At 42.3% G+C, this 17,501-nt stretch overlaps 1 protein-coding gene across 1 annotated transcript in view; it reads right to left on the bottom strand.

Moving 5' to 3' along the window:
• Window positions 1–3,929: 3,929 nt before the first annotated feature.
• Window positions 3,930–17,501, bottom strand: part of SEL1L (SEL1L adaptor subunit of SYVN1 ubiquitin ligase) — a gene marked incomplete at its 5' end in the record, with an annotated part of 35,666 nt that continues 22,094 nt past the window's right edge. The window contains 7 exon segments of the mRNA XM_080974170.1: window positions 3,930–8,711; window positions 11,077–11,205; window positions 11,532–11,704; window positions 12,278–12,352; window positions 13,862–14,027; window positions 15,194–15,342; window positions 17,154–17,241. Coding sequence (XP_080830296.1) covers window positions 8,508–8,711; window positions 11,077–11,205; window positions 11,532–11,704; window positions 12,278–12,352; window positions 13,862–14,027; window positions 15,194–15,342; window positions 17,154–17,241 — 984 coding nt within the window. The 3' untranslated portion in view covers window positions 3,930–8,507.

Below are 17,501 nucleotides of genomic sequence, written 5' to 3'. Positions count from 1 at the left end.
AATGTTTTTCTACAAGCTGATGTAGAAATGTAGAGAAGTGAAATTAAGAATGTGAAGAAACTGAAAGAAAACTGAGTTTGACATACCCGCCTATCTGAGAAGCAGAGGAAACGGATGCGGCAACAAGTGTCAGGGAAGGAAGACAGCAAACAGGAAGGAGGGAGACAGAATGACTGACTGAGGGAGAAGTTGTCCTGTGATCTGCTGCTGATCCTTTTGACCCTTCCACTTCACGCAGACTCACACCCCACATCCTAATTCTCCCCCCACTCTCCATCTCCTGCCAAACCCAGAAGCTTCTCCACCCTCCCTTTAAGGGCAAGGGCTAGAGGCAGCATTGAAGGAAGCTAGAGAGCCAAAAAGCTTACTATTTTTAAAGAGTAATCTAATAAACTGGGAAAAGAAAACGAAACTGGGGACAAGAGATAGAGCTTTCATAGGAAGATGTGAATGTGAAAGAAGTAGGTTGAAAGGAATGAAAGACACCGGCAGCTTGGGGGGAAATAAGTGAAAGCTAAGTGTGAAAAGAACGAGATAAAATTACAGATCAGTTAAAAACAAAAACAAAAAACGCCAACCACTTTGAGAGGAGTATGTGTATATTGGGTGAGGGTGGTGGTGGTGGAAGGTAGATAAAATAAAAAATAAAATGCCCTCCCCACTAAGAACTTCTGGGTCAGCAATTCTGCATAAAATGGGGAGGCTGAGTCACAAAATGTCTCATGCAGTCTGTACTTTTCTTCAAGAAAGATGAACTGTGGGCAAAGAATTTAGCAATTTAGAAAAGGGATTACTTAGCAATGGGGCCGGGGGGGGGGGAGTCTTTAATTGCCAGCTCATTCTGCCAACCCCTTTCTGCTGCCATTTTGTTATTGGCACCACCATTTTGTGATGGGTGGGCTTCAGTCTCATTTTAGCCAACTCAAGTGGATCCTGGGAGCAGAAAACTAGAGAACCCCTGGCTTTAAGCATAATAAAGTGGGGGGGGGGGAGGGAGGTGTTGCAGGGATGTGCATGCTACTGTTGCCCTCCAAAAGAGGCAGGCAACTGTGTGAATTAGTAAGCCATGAGTATGTGGAGAGTCCCCACATGTTTTGGAAAGCACCGTTCTAAAACATGCAAGGAGCCTCTTCACACAGTTGCTCTCAAACTTATGGAGGGCTACAAAAATGAGAAGGGTGGAGCTAACATGTTCATTCATGTGCCTCTTTCCCTGTGTTTGCTATACACAGTTCCAGAATTCCTTAACAGAATTAAGGTGAGCTAACAGGCTTCATATTTAACAGTGCAAAAAGGCAGGTTAAGCTTCATTTCCAGTCCAGGGCATCAATGGGGGAGTAGTTAAGGAGAACAAGTCATCAACACATCAAAGGAAGATCCTTGGAGTTTGGACAAACGGGGGGTTGCCAGAGCCAGTGTGGTTAAGAGCGGTAGATTCGTAATCTGGTGAACCGGGTTCGCATCTCCGCTCCTCCCCATGCAGCTGCTGGGTGACCCTGGGCCAGCCACACTTCCTTGAAGTCTCTCAGCCCCACTCACCTCACAGAGTGTTTGTTGTGGGGGAGGAAGGGAAAGGAGAATGTTAGCCGCTTTGAGACTCCTCCGGGTAGTGATAAAGCGGGATATCAAATCCAAACTCTTCTTCTTCTTCTTCTTCTTCTTCTTCTTCTTCTTCTTCTTCTTCTTCTTCTTCTTCAGCCATCGTGATGTCACACAGAAAAAAAATATTTTAAAAGCAAATGTTTGGAGGATGTGGGGCAAGTGGAACTTCTTAGCAGGCTGGCCGAGACAGAAGGGAAGGTGTTTTCTGCAAGTGCTGCTGGGAAGGAGAAGCCCCTCTTGAGATGTAAATGCTGTCAACTCTCCACAAACCCCAGGTGTAAATATTTGTGAATAAAAATATTTCATGAAGACCCTAGCCTCCGTTGTGCATTACCTCCCAAAGAAACACAAACCCTGGTTAAGTGCCAAGACTCCGGCAATTTCCCCACTTGGCAGAGACTGGAGTGGCCTGAAACATTATGTCTTGAAATGAGCAAGTAGTATTGTAATTATGCTCTGCTATGAATTCCTCTTATTGTATTTCTCAGGGTGGATGAATCTTCCCATTTTGGTTTCTCTCAGGTTCCTCACTTTTCCAATCTTCAGTTCTCAACATTTCTAATCTTCTGTTCTCAACAGTTTGTGGTTTTTTTAAAAAGTCCACCAGCATTTTAGTGTTAATTTCTTTTAATATACACACTTTTGCAAAGGAATTTCTCCCAGTATAATGCATGTTGATATGCTATTTTTGTACACATTACCCGGCTGGGGAACTGCATTGCCAAATTCAGAGATGTGTAAATTTTGATGCATGGCTGTTTTTTTGCGTCTCAACATTGTTTTGGAAAGTAGGTTCATATTTAAACGTGTACTAAATTGAAATCCTCCCCTGTCCCTAGTTATAAGCCACTTTAGGTATAACTATGTAGAAAAGTGGTGATCATTACCATCACCATCTTAAAAACAACAACAATCCCGGAACAGTTCATTATTACTAGCTAAGCTTCCCCCAAATAAATTGATCTTAAGATGTGAATGAAGGAATTCTACACCAAATGCAGCATGGCATTTTGTAGAAGATATTTGCTCTCTTTTCAAGTGTCAATTATGCCTGATTTGACATGCCAAAATAAATGAAAATTGCTGGCCACAAAACCAGCGGTAGGGGTTCATAACAGTCACACAGCTTTTATATAATAATAGAGCACTTGTAATAGCAATTTTCCTGTGCTCAGACGGTTTCAAGTACATCACCTTTATAGCTCTTTCAACTTTGTAAGGTAAGTCATTACATTATTCCAGATTGGAGGTGATGGAGACTGAGACAGTGGCTTACCTGAGCTCAGTGAATTCACAGGCGATTTGCTCCTGTGCTTGACTGCTATCCTACTCCCTCTCAAAGCCAATCCTAAATATTCTAGGCATTTGCAGGAATCATATTACATTCTTTCTGGCAAGATTTAACAAACCCCCTTTCTGCAATGTAATTCTAAAGGTACAAACAAGGCTATACAACAGTGCTTATTTTATTGGGTGGGATTGGGGGTGGGGAGATTGTAATAGGTATTGAATCATGGCATCTAGTTCCCATGGTGATTGGCAGATGAACAGCAACATGTACAGAGAGATGCATATAGAAGTGTGTGTGGTGATGTTTCTCCCAATCTTGGCCCCATCTCCATGCACACGGTCATATTCCTTCTGCCACACCCATTCATCAACTGTGTGCATACGAGGAGTATATTCTGTTGATGCATAGCTGCATATGTGCAGGTCATGGACAGTAGGTGGAGGACATATTCCCGTTCTTCTGCACATTACTATGATAATGTGACAGCGCTCCTGACTCTTCTCTTCCTGTGCTCTCTTTACATGCAAAAAAAGCACTCTTCACAACTTCTCTTCCTCATAGTGCACCTGCTGCTTTGCAAAATATAAGGCAGGCACCCTGCCTCAAAAAATAAAAGCTCACAAAAGTCACAATCTAACATTCAACACAGGGGAAGCAACAAGAGGAGGGAAGAAGAAGAGGTAGGTGAAACAGGGAAGCAACACATAGGCATTTCAGTCCTCCCAAGGTGGAAAAGTTGACTCAGACGGTAACACTGCAGTCCTATGCAAGTTTAGGCATAAGTTAAGCCCCACTGAGCTCTGTGGGACTTACTTCCTGGTATGTAAGCATAGTATTGTACCCTAAGGTTGCAATCCTATGCATATTTACTTGAAATCAGCATTTACTGCCAAGTAGGCAATAATTTTATTGTATTGTTAGGCACTAATTGATAAAAAAAGGGGGGAGGATTTCTCGTTCAGCTGTATGGGTCATAGTTTTTGTCAGAAATGCCAGTTCTTTTTAAACGTAAAAAGGAAACACAACTTCTCTTACATCATTACAGGCCAATCACAAAAGTGGCATCTTTATTCAACAAGATATAGTACAAAATGAATCTGTACATCTTTCTATTAACAGGATGTGTTTACAGTTATATTACACTTTTCCAGCCTTTATACTGCATCATCTTAAATACAAAAGAAAATTTACAAAACCCTTTATTCACTTTGTGATTTAGGCCAGCGTGAGACAAAAGGACTCTTCTCACTAGCCTTCTCCAACTGTATGCATTCAGTTGCAGTTCTCAAATCATGCCAACGCTTCAAAAACGAAAAAGGAAAAAAAGTGGAAAGTAACCTGTTTGTCGTGCTGTTTAAAATATTAAAGAATTGCTAAAGTAAGCTTCCGTTCTTGTAACTTGGGTATGTGGGTTTTAGAAACAGCAAATTAACAGAGTGCAAGCTGTTGGCCCCAATCCATCTTACGTTGGACTTTCAGCCTGATCCTATGCTTATTTACTTGGAATTAAGTTCATTCGGTTCAACAGGGTGTATTCTTAGGCAAGCGTGCATAGGATTGTAACTTAAGTTTAACTTAAATCAGTGGAACCAGTCAGTTGCACCAGGGATGCGTGGGCTAGGGGTACATGACACTGGTGTGCTGGTGCTTTGTGTGCAAGCACTACTGCCTTGGTTTATACATACCACCCAGCCTCGTGTAATGATCAGTCACAACTAACTTCTTATTTGTTGGTTTAAGCAAGGGCTTGTTTAAAATACCTTGTGTCAAAGAAAACCCAAACTGGGCTCAACAGTGATGGCTACCTTGAGATGATGGACTGGGTGCTCTGTATTGTTTGGTTTGTTAAAACATAGTGGGGAAACAACTCTCTTTCAATTTTTCTCATCCCCCAGTAAGTAGTTAAAATATTAGAAGGCAAGCTTCCCCCACTTTATTTCCCCAAGGGTGTCAATCACAGAGTGAAGTATTTTCACACATACAGCCACATTATGGAAAAGCAGATTAAGAAGCATCTGTGACAGCTACCATGAAGAGAAAGGCAGAGCTGAGCTAACCCAACACAGATTTGTGGTGGGACATCCATTGCTACTTCAAATATGCTGTTTATTCCTGGTTTAGTGATTTAAGACTCGAGTAAACCCTTCACTCAAACACTGTCACTTAACGTGTGAAAGGAGAAATTTCTCATACATATGAATAGCACTAATTACATCCAGGGAAGCAAAATTCCAACGATATATAATTATAGTCTCTGAAACATGCTGCTGTTCACGTTCACAACATCTGGTACAGTGACAATTTTCAGAAAAGAGATGGATTAGAAAGACATAAGTTTCAGCAGATCCTTAGCCAAGTCCATTTATGTTCTGATCTATCTTGGATAAAAGAATCACAATTTGAATTCAACAATTTGATCCATGTCAAGCAATTCCATTTAGCTTAGATAATTTAAATCCACCTGCCCCTCTAAATAGCAAGAGGATGCTCTCTAAAATCACACCCCATGACAAAAAGTTAAAAAGGCAAAGCCTGCTTTACTAGCACCAACTGAATGCAAGCAATTTTATATTGATAGATGCTAGTCTTAATTTAAAAGGAAAATTAAAAGGTTAGTTCAAAACAAGAGGATGTTCAAAGATACTATATGTGGATAACCTAGACCTACTGTTCTTTTCTTAAATCCCTGAGTTTGCTTGATGGTTCCCCCATATAACCTGCTGTCAGCTACATCAAATCTAAATGGATGCTATTTAAATAGCTTCAGCAATGGCAAAATCCATAAGGGAAACACACTTATTACTTATCTTGCATTTTAAAGGAGGAAAATAATTCAAAAGGGAAGATCATGTGTTTTGCTTATCTCAAGGTTTAGCTTTAGTATGGATGTGGTTATGAGGGCTATAGTTGCTATATAAAGTGGAAATTAAAGAGTGAGTCAACTATTATGTTCTTCAAGTGAATCAAAACAAATTTAAAGTGGTACAATTAGCAATTCTTTAAAAAGCTCCACAGAAGCAATAAAATGAGATAGCGGAGGGGAATATTTTGGAAATTTTGAAGAATTATGCAGTTACTAAGCTGTTCATTTCAAAGCAAGTATTGATTTTAACATAGGAAACAACTGTATCACAATTTAGTCTCATTTGAAATCAAGCACACTTTTCTGGATTTTACCCTGTAGTAATTAACAAATGCACGAGCAGAGACCATCACTTGCAACTGGAGCCTTGAACATTTTCAGTTACAGCTCCCACTTCCGACGAGGCAAGCAGTTTGCTAAAGCTGTGGCTTGCCTCCAGGGCTGTGAAAGCTACTGAAACGCCAAAGGAATATCCCCCCCACAACCCTGTTGTTCCTTTGAATTGCAGCCTGTATGTAGGACCCAAACTATGGTAAGGTTTTAGTTTTCGTTTGCACCTTGTCTATCTGATGTGCACATTTTGGAAAAAAAAAAGCTTTCGGACCACCTACTAAGTTGTCCAACCTCATAATACTGTTAAGCCGCACAACACCCAGCTTCTAGAAGCTCCTCTCACAGATTCCAAGACATGTTAATGGAAGAAAATCTTGCTCAATAATATTCTAAGATTTCAGAGCCATACGGTGTCTCTCTTTTAATGGAAGCCCTTGCTACTCCAACTATGCTTGTCTACTTGCTTACTAACAAAGACTGTTGGCATTTGAACAAGGCAAGATAAGGTGCTTTTGAGAAGCATGCAACGTATGCAAGTCCAGACTCTAAACAACATTTAAATACCACATTGCTTTCAATGGTACCAACAGCTTATATAATGATCCTCTAGAAACAGACACCTGTATATGCTACTGTAGTAGTTAAAAAAGGAACATGTTTCTGTGCATCCGTTCAGCCAGAAAATTATCCTTGCATCTTTGCTTCATGTAGTGACTTACTAAAAGAGCAATGGGTTAAACAGCAAGTGTCCATAGTTGTCTTATAGCCTGGAACATGTTGTTTGATTTGAGGCCAAAGGAAAAACATGTTGAGATTTGTTTTCGTACTACAACAGCTCTTATATGACATCAGAGTCTGGGGATCCTCTCACCCCTGAAACATATTCCTACTCTCTAAGGAGCTTAAAAATAATGTGTGCTGGAGCCAAACTGGTATAAATGGTGTGGGTGTTATTAACTGATACATTTAGAGTCGACTACTATATGCTAATTGAGTGCTTTGCATCTCACGATAGCTAATGCAACAGAAATGGTAGTAACCAATTTTTAGATATGTAGATTGAGGTTACATTAATAACCCAAAGTTGCACAGTCTCCTACACCTACTGCAATCATCCTGTTTGGGCATTTGAAACCTGTGGGAATGCCCTCTTCACACAATGTATGCCAGCGTTGTCTTGCCATTTTCAGCTCAGTCTGAAGGGGGCTGCTTTCTATGTGCACAGGTTTTCCAACACAGGGACAAGATTGGATTCCCGCCTCCGAGGATGAAATCCTATGTGCATCGAAGAGATGATCACACATGAGCTGTGGAATGCTGCAAATGCCTGTGTTGCCATGGGGCCAGGGCTAGTGCCATACATTCCTGCAGGGCCCCTTCATGCATTTAGAACTGAATGCTTGAATAGAATTTGCAATATCAGGTTAAGACAAATCCGGCTCATTAGACCTGAATTATGATGGACTAGAAAAGCAACAGAAAAGAAAGACTGCCATAAAGATGCCGTCCGAGCTTAACAAAGCACTGGCTTTTTCTCCAGCCCACTGTTCGGCTAATCTTGGCATATTTGTGGAACAAGAAAAGAAAAGAAAAGAAAAGAAAAGAAAAGAGGCTGAGTGAGCTTGGGTGGGGTGGAATCCTTATACGTCTCAGACAGGCTCTTGCAGTGTACATAATTCAAAAAAATCAGAATTCTGCACACGTTGCAGAGGACTTGTTCGTTAAATTATTTGTCATTTTATAAGTGCAATCATACTTCATCCACTGCTGCTAGGAAGAATTTGCCCAAGTGGGGAGGGGTAAGCACAGATCACTGAGAATAAGTATATTCATATTTACTGATAGTCTTTTTATCTGCTTCTTATGGACTGATATATCCAAATGAAAGCACCCACAGACACTCAAGGGTGGGAAATACTATTAAGGGATTAAGATGGTATCGAAAGAATTGGGAAGAGAACCAGAAAAATAAATCAAGTTTATCACAATTGCAAACATACTCACATGGCCTTTTTTTACTTAGAAGGAAAGCAGAGGCTTGACTTTCTGGAACAAAGACTCGACTATAAGTTTCCTTACTGTGCAGGCCAACCTCCACCACAATCATCACCTGAACTATTGAGACACAACTGAAAAAGGGCACTGAACAATCTGGTACAGCAGGCATCACTTCTGAAGTAACACACTCGTGTTTCACAAAAGCTGTTTCATTATTCCACTGGCACTGAAATAACATTCAACTCCGCATTGAGAAAACATACATATCCCTGAAAAAAGAAAGGTAAGAGTCCTAAGCGACTTTCGGAACGCAACACTCTTTTGCACCTCCCTTGCAGATGTGGCCCATTCATGGGGTGTCCTAAAACCACGCAAAACAGTCCCGGCTGGAAAATCCAGTTCACTTCGCTGAGGCTCCTGCTATTGCGGTGGCTGATGCTCTGGGGGAGGATCCTGGAGAGGCACAGCTGGCCGGGGCCCTGCTGGCCTGGGAATTGCCTGGTGCTGCCTCTGCCTGTAAGCAATGACTGTGCCCAAGAGTAAAGCAATGATGGTCATGAGGTAAAGGTCCCACTCAGGTCCCAAGAGCTGGTCCATGTCAAGGTGTGAGAACACTTCTTTGATCTAAACAAAAAACAGATAAAGCGAGAGGCATTCAGTCCTCAGCTGCTGTCCACAATTTCAATAGCTTCCTGCCCCTTATGTGAACAAGAATGCTAAAAGATAAAGGTAAAGGTACCCCTGACAGTTAAATCCACTCACGAACAACTCTAGGATTGCGGCGCTCATCTCGCTCTACAGGCCAAGGGAGCTGGCGTCTGTCCACAGACAGTTTTCCGGGTCATGAGGCCAGCATGACTAAGCCACTTCTGGTGAAGCCAGAGCAGCACACAGAAACGCTGTTTACCTTCCCACCAGAGCGGTACCTATTTATCTACTTGCACTGTGTGCTTTTGAACTGCTAGGTTGGCAGGAGCTGGGACCGAGCAACGGGAGCTCACCCCGTCGCGGGGCCTCGAACCGCCGACCTTCCGATCAGCAAGTCCAAGTGGCACAGTGGTTTAAACCACAGCGCCACCCGCATCCCTGAACAAGAATGTTACTGAGTGTCAAACCTTGCCTTTTTGATGGGCAACTTATCTGTGGCAACCTTGCAGCCAGGTTATGTTCTTTCTTCAAGGACCCTGGAAAGCTGTTTAGTGTATTTCACCTCCCATGTATTACATGTGCTGCAAGTTTTATTTTTAACTCGAGTTAAATTTTATACCTGCCCACTGGCTACCACCACCTACAGCTCTGCAACACCCATGGGAACACTTCTCTCCCACTCTTCCTCAACAGGAATATAAAGTGATCAGTCTGAAAGGTGGTGGGATGAGTGCACAGCTTCAGCTTGGCATTCCTGCAGCTTACTGCTTCATGATTAAACCCCAGTTGACTGTAGCAGAGTGCAAGAGAAATATGAAGGCCCATTTCTAAGGGGCAAAATTGAAGTGCCCCAGGGCTTTCCTGAAAACAGGCCAAGTTAAGAGTCCCTATCCAATGGGAGTACTACCAGTTGAAATGAACAAGAAAAAGGAGTCATAACCCTGACCTGCACAGGTTTAGACTCTTTCTCCCCACACCCAGCTTGATGGTTTTACAGCCTAAGGACCCCATAGATAGCTGGATATTAGTAATGATGGCTAAATGGAGTCTCCCTTGTCAGAGGAGTTATGACAATGAATACCAGTTCTGGATGCTGTGGGGGAAGGGACAGCATGGGATGGAAACTGCCTTCATGCTTCACTTGTGGGTTTTCTAACAGCACCATGTTGGCTCCTCCTGCAGATTTCAAAGGACTCTTCAGTATAATGATGAATAAGGGTCTTGTGAAAACATGAACAGTCTGGATTACTACCTAAGAACTCAGTCAACCAGGGTAACACCAGGATGTCAGGCACTGCAACAGGGGCAGTGGGCCAATTTTGGGTAAAAAAAGGAAAAAGGTAAAAGACCCCCAGACGGTTAAGTCTAGCCGAAGGTGACTATGGGGTTGCTGCGCTCATCTCGTTTTCAGGCCGAGGGAGTCACTGTTTGTTCACAGACAGCTTTATGGGTCAAGTGGCCAGCATGACTAAACCGCTTCCGGAGCAATAGAACACTGTGATGGAAAGCAGAGCGCACAGAAACACCGTTTACATTCCCACCGCAGCGGTACCTATTTATCTGGTGATAGGTTGGCAGGCTCCATTCTTAAGGATCAAACCTATCCTTTCTTAAGGAAATCAGCCCTGAGTGCTCACTAGAAGGACAAATCCTGAAGCTGGGACTCCAATACTTTGGCCACCTCATGAGAAGAGAAGACTCCCTGGAAAAGACCCTGATGTTGGGAAAGATGGAGGGCACAAGGAGAAGGGGACGACAGAGGACGAGATGGTTGGACAGTGTTCTCGAAGCTACCAGCATGAGTCTGACCAAACTGCGGGAGGCAGTGGAAGACAGAAGTGCCTGGCATGCTCTGGTCCATGGGGTCACGAAGAGTCGGACACGACTAAATGACTAAACAACAACAACAGGTTGGCAGGAGCTGGGACAGAGCAACAGGAGCTCACCCCATCATGGAGATTCGAACCGCTGACCTTCTGATCAGCTAGCCCAAGAGGTTCAGTGGTTTAGACCACAGTGCCACCCACGTCCCTCAATTTTGGGTATAGTCTACTTCGCTAGCTGAATGGGAGCAAGTGTGACAAGGAAACACTTTTACAGGCGAAGTGGGACAGAAGCCAAGGACAAACATTAACCTCCAACCTGAAAACTTCACATTGCCAGAAACTGTTCTATCTACAGGCAAGTGTTCCTGCACCTTAAAGCTGTTTCCAATTACAAATCTATACTTCAAGCAAGTCACACAGAAGAAGGGGAAGAGAGGTACTTATGACCAGGAATGCACCATCCTCCAAGTACCTTCAGTATCATTCTTTTCCTATAAAAGCTCTGCATTACTTACATTGGTTTCTTGTACATACTGGAAGGCATAAATGATTCCTAGTTTGCAGAGTGCAAGGAAGACTGGAACTTGAGCATCTGGACTGGCATCAGCTGCCATGTCATAGAAGCGTTTTGCGAGGTGAATATCCTACAAAATACATACAATTAAAATATATTTGTGAATGACAAAAGCAATTAACTTGAACTTGTTGGTGCCAACTTCTAAATAACAGCAGGAAGCTGATATTCCCCCCCCCACCCCAATATATTGCATAATAAATATGCAAGGCACTTTCATTAATGGTAACCTTGTCTCCATTTAGTCAGGTTGCAAAGTCCTCCCCTCCCCACCTGCCGCCCAGTGCATTATGTACAAATGCCTACAGTAGATGGCAAGAGATTCTTACAACTGACCATACTGGAAATTTTGCTGCAACAAATTTCACAACGACCATGTCTCCCAAGGTGGCTCACCTGCTTGATACCAAGTCCTTTCTCATGCATATAGCCCAGGTTGAACATAGCTTGGGCACTGTGCTGCTGCTCCGTTGCCAGGCGGTAGTGAATAAATGCTGTTTCGTAATCAACTTCAGTTCCAAAGCCATAGAAATGGTAATCGCCAAGTTTCAGTCGCGCAACAGTGTAACCTATCAGCAAAAGAACAACCACGATGAAGAGAAGAGTGAGCTATATGGCACATTTCTTTCAGTTAGCCAGGGTTTGTAGGTTTCTGTCCCAGACCAATAACCAACTGTACAGGGAATTTCATTTCACCACAAGATTTTCTGGCACTATGGACAGAATTTGATTCTGCAGTATTTAGCTGAACACACGTGCCCCGTTATGCAAATGCACCCTGAGAATACGGTAGCCTTCAGAAATTTCATTTCAGAAATGACTAAGTTTGGGATCTAGGTGATTACAGCAGCTACTGCGCAATGAGCCAAGTGCAATGACATGGCAAAAGCAGACCCAGTATCAGTTCAGCTCTGTAATATGCAAGATTTCTTAGATCTGAATGTATTTTGCAATAGTCAGAGAAATGTGGCTGCAGGGAAGAGAGGATTCAGGTGGCACAAAGCAAGACTTTAACCTATTCACGATCTGCTTCCAGCTACTGAACAGACACAGCAGCAATACCAGTCTAATCAGGAAACTGCCACAAGGACTCCTCATGTGTGCTATGGCCGAGGAACCAGAGAATTTGAGCTATGACTCACCTTGGGAGGCTGCTCTATTCCAGTGCAGTAAGGCTCTGGGATAAGTCTCATTCTCTTCTATTATGCTGGCCTCTTCTGAGGAATTAGAATAAATGTTGGGAGAATTAAACATACAAGTCATATTTAATTTCCAAAGGATTAAGTACCCACATGATTCAGGTGAGTAGGGGTGGGCACAGCCTCCTAGTTCTGCTGCACAAAGTTAACCAAATGATTTCTGTCATTCACATCACACAGTCACCACCCCTTGCCTGAATCTAGTCTGCCAGACCCTGATGGTCACAGTGGTTGGTGGCAAGAACCTACCAAAATCAGGAGCTTACACTAGGCCCCCGCACACCAGCAAGCATAGATGGTGGGTTTGTGTTTTACACTTTCCTTCATGGGACTGATTTTCTGCCCCTGTGTTCCCTGTGCAAGATGCCATTCTGCATCTAACAGCCTGGGGAAAAACATATTTAAAAATAAAACAAATGTTTCCACTCATGAAATCTTCTCTTCGGAAGCAATCCCGTAAGAGCAAGGCTTGAAAACCCTCAAATATCCAAAGGCAGCAAGAACACCTACCCTCCCTGGTTGGAGAGGAGGCTTCCCAGTGTTTCCTTACTGACCTGAAAAATGCTGAAAAACAGCAGGCCCTGGTTTTATTCTAAAAATAATATATTATAATCCTGTTTCTTCCCCTCCTCCCAAAACTGCAATTCTGGTCCAGTGGGAGAAGAATTCTCTCCATAACTGATATTTTGGCCTGTGGTTTACTTTAAATTTAGAGCCGCAAAAACACTGGGATAGAATGCCATGGTGACGGAACACACACGGTGCCTATACTAGTTTTCAATAGGAAGCTTGCTTAAGAGTGGCATGATAATGGGTCAATTTAAACAGTTATGTACTTCAGCGATTACCTAAAAAGCCCAACAATCCCACTACATTGCCCAAGATTAACACAGATCGTCTTTTCAATAGCAGCCATTCATTAAGTTTCAACAAGCAAGAGCATATGAAATCTGGGCATTGTGACTGCTTCACATGCAAAATACTGACTTCCTGGACATCTCTGAAGAAGCGCAAGCCCAATGGTTGGTGCCCAATGAAACTAGTAGGGGGGAAGGCAGAGAGGGGCCAACAGTAGGTGGAACCAGAGTCAAAGGCAGGCAGAGTTAACTCATTCTAGGTTTGTCCCCATCCTCACTGAGATTAAGGAGAAGGAAGCTCCCTGGATGGGATGTAAGGAAGAAGGCAAGCAGGTGGGAAGTTGGCTGAGCTTAGTGGAGCAGTGTCCCATTTGCACTAATGGACCAACCTTCACTGAGTGCAAGGTCTCAGTTTGGACAGGCATTTGGGGGGAATGAAGGGACATTTTTACTATAGCATTCTATGATTTTATCCATAATGGAACATATATAAATTATTCTGTTTAAGTTATAACTCATGATTTGTCAAGAAGCTGGCTGTTTCAGGTTGGTTATTTCTAACCCCAGAAGCGTATCATTACATATGAAGCCACCTTCGGTGCTAAAAATCACGGCATAGCTAATCAGCACCAAGCCAGTAATGTATACAAGATGTAGTCCAATCCCTTACTTTGATCAAGAATGAAGGCAGCATTGCTTTGTGCAACCTCATAGCCTTGTTCCGCCAACAGCAGATATTGAACAACAGCAGAATTCGTATCGCCATCTTTATAGCTGTTGTAGGCAGTCATAAGCTTCTCAGACCAACGGCCTCGTTCACACACGTTCTTAAACAGCTGCAGAGAACACACACAATACAGCTGTAACTTTTTAAGCTAACCACTTAGAATACATTGAGGAGACACAAACAGGTATTCCTGCAGACCCTTCATTTGTGAGATTCAGAATGCATCAAGGCATAAAAGGATCAGGGTGCACAGCCATTCAGCAGGGAAACGAGTGACAAACACTACATAAAAATTCATTCAGGAATTCACCTGTTGCACAAATTATCTGCCAAGTTTACTTTAAAGCAGGGATGGGGAACATGCAGCCTTCCAGATGTTGTTGGATGACAAATTCCATCTTCCCTGACCATTGGGCATGTTGGCTGGGACTGACGGAAATTGGTGTCCAACAGCATCTGGAAGGTAACAAATTCCCCATCCCAACTTTAAAGACTTCAGATTTATATAACCATATTTTGTTGCTCTCAAGTTATTGACTTAGAAGTGTTCATCTTAGTTTATATTAAATTCTAGTGGAAAGTGTTTAACTTAGAAAGTGTTCATGTTTTTAAAGTGGACTGAAATTTAAGGACAACCTTGTACAACTCAGATGAAGAATAGACTTTATTCTTCAAAGACCAGCAATCTGCTAAAAATAATTTTTATAAATCCTTATAAAAGCATAACTGACACCACTTAATTGTGAAAAAACCCTCAAAGAGGGAAAAAACCCATAAAATTATTGGTAAAACAGTTACTGTACATTCAAATAATTTAAATCAGCACTAAACTAAAAACAGGTTAAAACACACATCAACATTGTATGGATATGGGTAGACTATATAAATAAAATTATTTTTAGCATGCACCGAAAAGAGTACAGATCTAACAAAGAGGGAGGAATTCAACATCCCTCTATGTGGATTGCTCCATCAACACAAGCATTGCAACCTGCCAAATGCAACGTCTCCCTCTTTCCATCCTCCGGATGCTGTTCTGGGAGTTCTCAGAGACAATTTCAGAGGGCATGTGGGGGAGAGAAGCCCCGCCGTGCAAGTGGAAGTCCTCATGTGGGCTTCTGCTGATGGAACTCATTAGATGAATCCCACCCAGAGCAGTCAGAACACTTAAAGCAAATTCAACTCCATGAGCAAAGACTGCTGCTTGATTGTACCTCCAACAACTTTGCTAAGGCCTTGCCTGTAAGTCTGCAAAGGAAGGGAGTTAATGCTTACCTCCACAGCAGTATGACAGGAGCGCATGACACCAGTGCCAGTGGCATGCATTTGTGCCAAGTTATAGAAGGCCAGAATATGCCCTCCTTGAGAAGCCAAGTTAAAATACTTATAGGCTTGCTTATAGTCTCTTTGGACTCCAATTCCATCTGCAAAGAGAGAAGTGACAATACAGGATTAGGGGCAGCTAGAAGGATTGAAATTGATGCCACTTGGCTTACCAGTGTTCTCCCCATAAATCCAAAAGTACAAAAGCTAAATGATTGTAAAGTGTAAAAAGTAACTTTTAAATATACAACACTAGTAAATATTAACTGTTTATCGGGAAAGCACATTCAGTTCTGAAAGAGCATTAAGTATTAGGCCTTCTGGGTATTAAAAGTAGTGAGTTTCTTACAAGGATTGTACTGATTATAGTATACTGCTGCAAATGTTTGTCTGGCCATCTGCCATGGATGCTTTAGTTCAAGATCCCTTCCTACTCTACTAGTCTATGATTCTTTGTAGAAGTTTTATCTCGCCTTTCACTTCATTAACCAAGGTGGATAACCCAACACACAGCCCAATTTAAAAAAAACATTTCACACCAGAGTTCTATCAAGTTCAACAAGGCCTACTTCTTGATAAGCAGGTCTGCAATCTTTAAAATAAGCAACATACACTGCCTCCAATCCTTATTCAAAGTGTGATAGGAGTCCCAATCTGCAAAAAAACCTTGAATAAACCCATAACAAGAACCTGAGCCCTAGCGAATTAGATCAAAGGCCCGTTTAGTTACAGTGGCCACAGATACCTACAGGAAGCACACAAGCAAAACATGAGTGCGATAAGACTATCCCTGCTCATGATCCCCAGCAACTGGTATTCCAAGGAATACTGTCTCTGGCACTGAAGACCATACAAAGCCATCATTTTATGCATTTATGTATTGCATGCATTTATAAAAGTATTTCTATACTGCCACAACACAAAATGTCAAGGCCTTGTACAGAACTAAAACAAGGGTTGCCATATTTCACAAAGTGAAAATCCAGACAATCAGCAGCTCAACAAAAAATGTTGAGCTTTTTTTGGGGGGAGGTCATCCAAAAATTTGTTGAGCTTTTTTCTGCCCCTACCCCCGTGATCTTCTTAAAGGTAAAGGGACCCCTAACCATTAGGTCCAGTCGCGGACAACTCTGGGGTTGTGGCGCTCATCTCACTTTATTGGCCAAGGGAGCGTACAGCTTCCGAGTCATGTGGTCAGCATGACTAAGCCGCTTTACCTACCTGCTGGAGTGGTACCTATTTATTTACTTGCACTTTGACATGCTTTTGAACTGCTAGGTTGGCAGGAGCTGGGACCGAGCAATGGGAGCTCACCCCGTTGCGCGGATTCGAACCGCCAACCTTTTGATCGGCAAGCCCTAGGCTCTGTGGTTTATCCCACAGCGCCACCTGTGCCCCATTCGCGATCTTCTTAAATTTTTAATTTGTCCAAATGCTTATTAAAGCCATCTAAGGTGGTGACCACTACATTGCATGGTAACAAATTCCAGAGTTTTACGTGCTGTGTGCAGTAGTATTTTTCTCTGTCTATACACACACACACACACACACACACACACCAGTACTGGTCAGTAACATAATATTTACTTTCCTATTGTTCACAGAAAAGAGAAAGTACTCAGGTCTGTTCTTTGAAATGGCTTCAACAAGAAGGATATCTGTTCAAATGACCAAATACAGCGGGGGAAATAAATTTGATGCCACCGGGGGGGCGGTACTTATGTACATTATATGTCTACTGGTTTTGGCCTATGCCAAAATTGAAAATGAAAAATTACAAAGCAAGTATTTTTACTCTTAAAAACCCAACCAATTACTATTATTTTTTGAGTGCAACTGCCACCTCTTGGTCACCAACTAGTACTGCAGACTCCAAGCTGTAGATACTGAACATAGGCGTAAAGTCACTCACTGTAATACATGGAGCCCAGCTGAAGCTGCCCATCAACCCATCCCTGTTCTGCTGCCTTCTGGAAATACTTCAAGGCTAGCTCATAATTCTGCAAGAAGACAAAGACAACTGATAATCAGGATTGTTGGAGTTCTACTTCACTTTGAAAGTTTTACCAGACACTTTTACAGCTATTACTGGATTATATTATTATTATTATTATTATTATTATTATTACAGTTAATTTATTAATTGCCTTCTAAGCCAGCATCTCAAGGCAATTTCCGCACAATATAATTAAAACAGTTAAAAACGCAACAACAAATACATTTAAAACAAAACTAAGACCCTAACAAGTGTAAACTTGTG

Source organism: Podarcis pityusensis (assembly GCF_964106645.2).
Source record: "Podarcis pityusensis genome assembly, chromosome: 1".
NCBI lineage: Eukaryota > Metazoa > Chordata > Lepidosauria > Squamata > Lacertidae > Podarcis > Podarcis pityusensis.
Note: the sequence above shows the minus strand (reverse complement) of the source record. Positions and strands in the feature narration are given on the sequence as shown.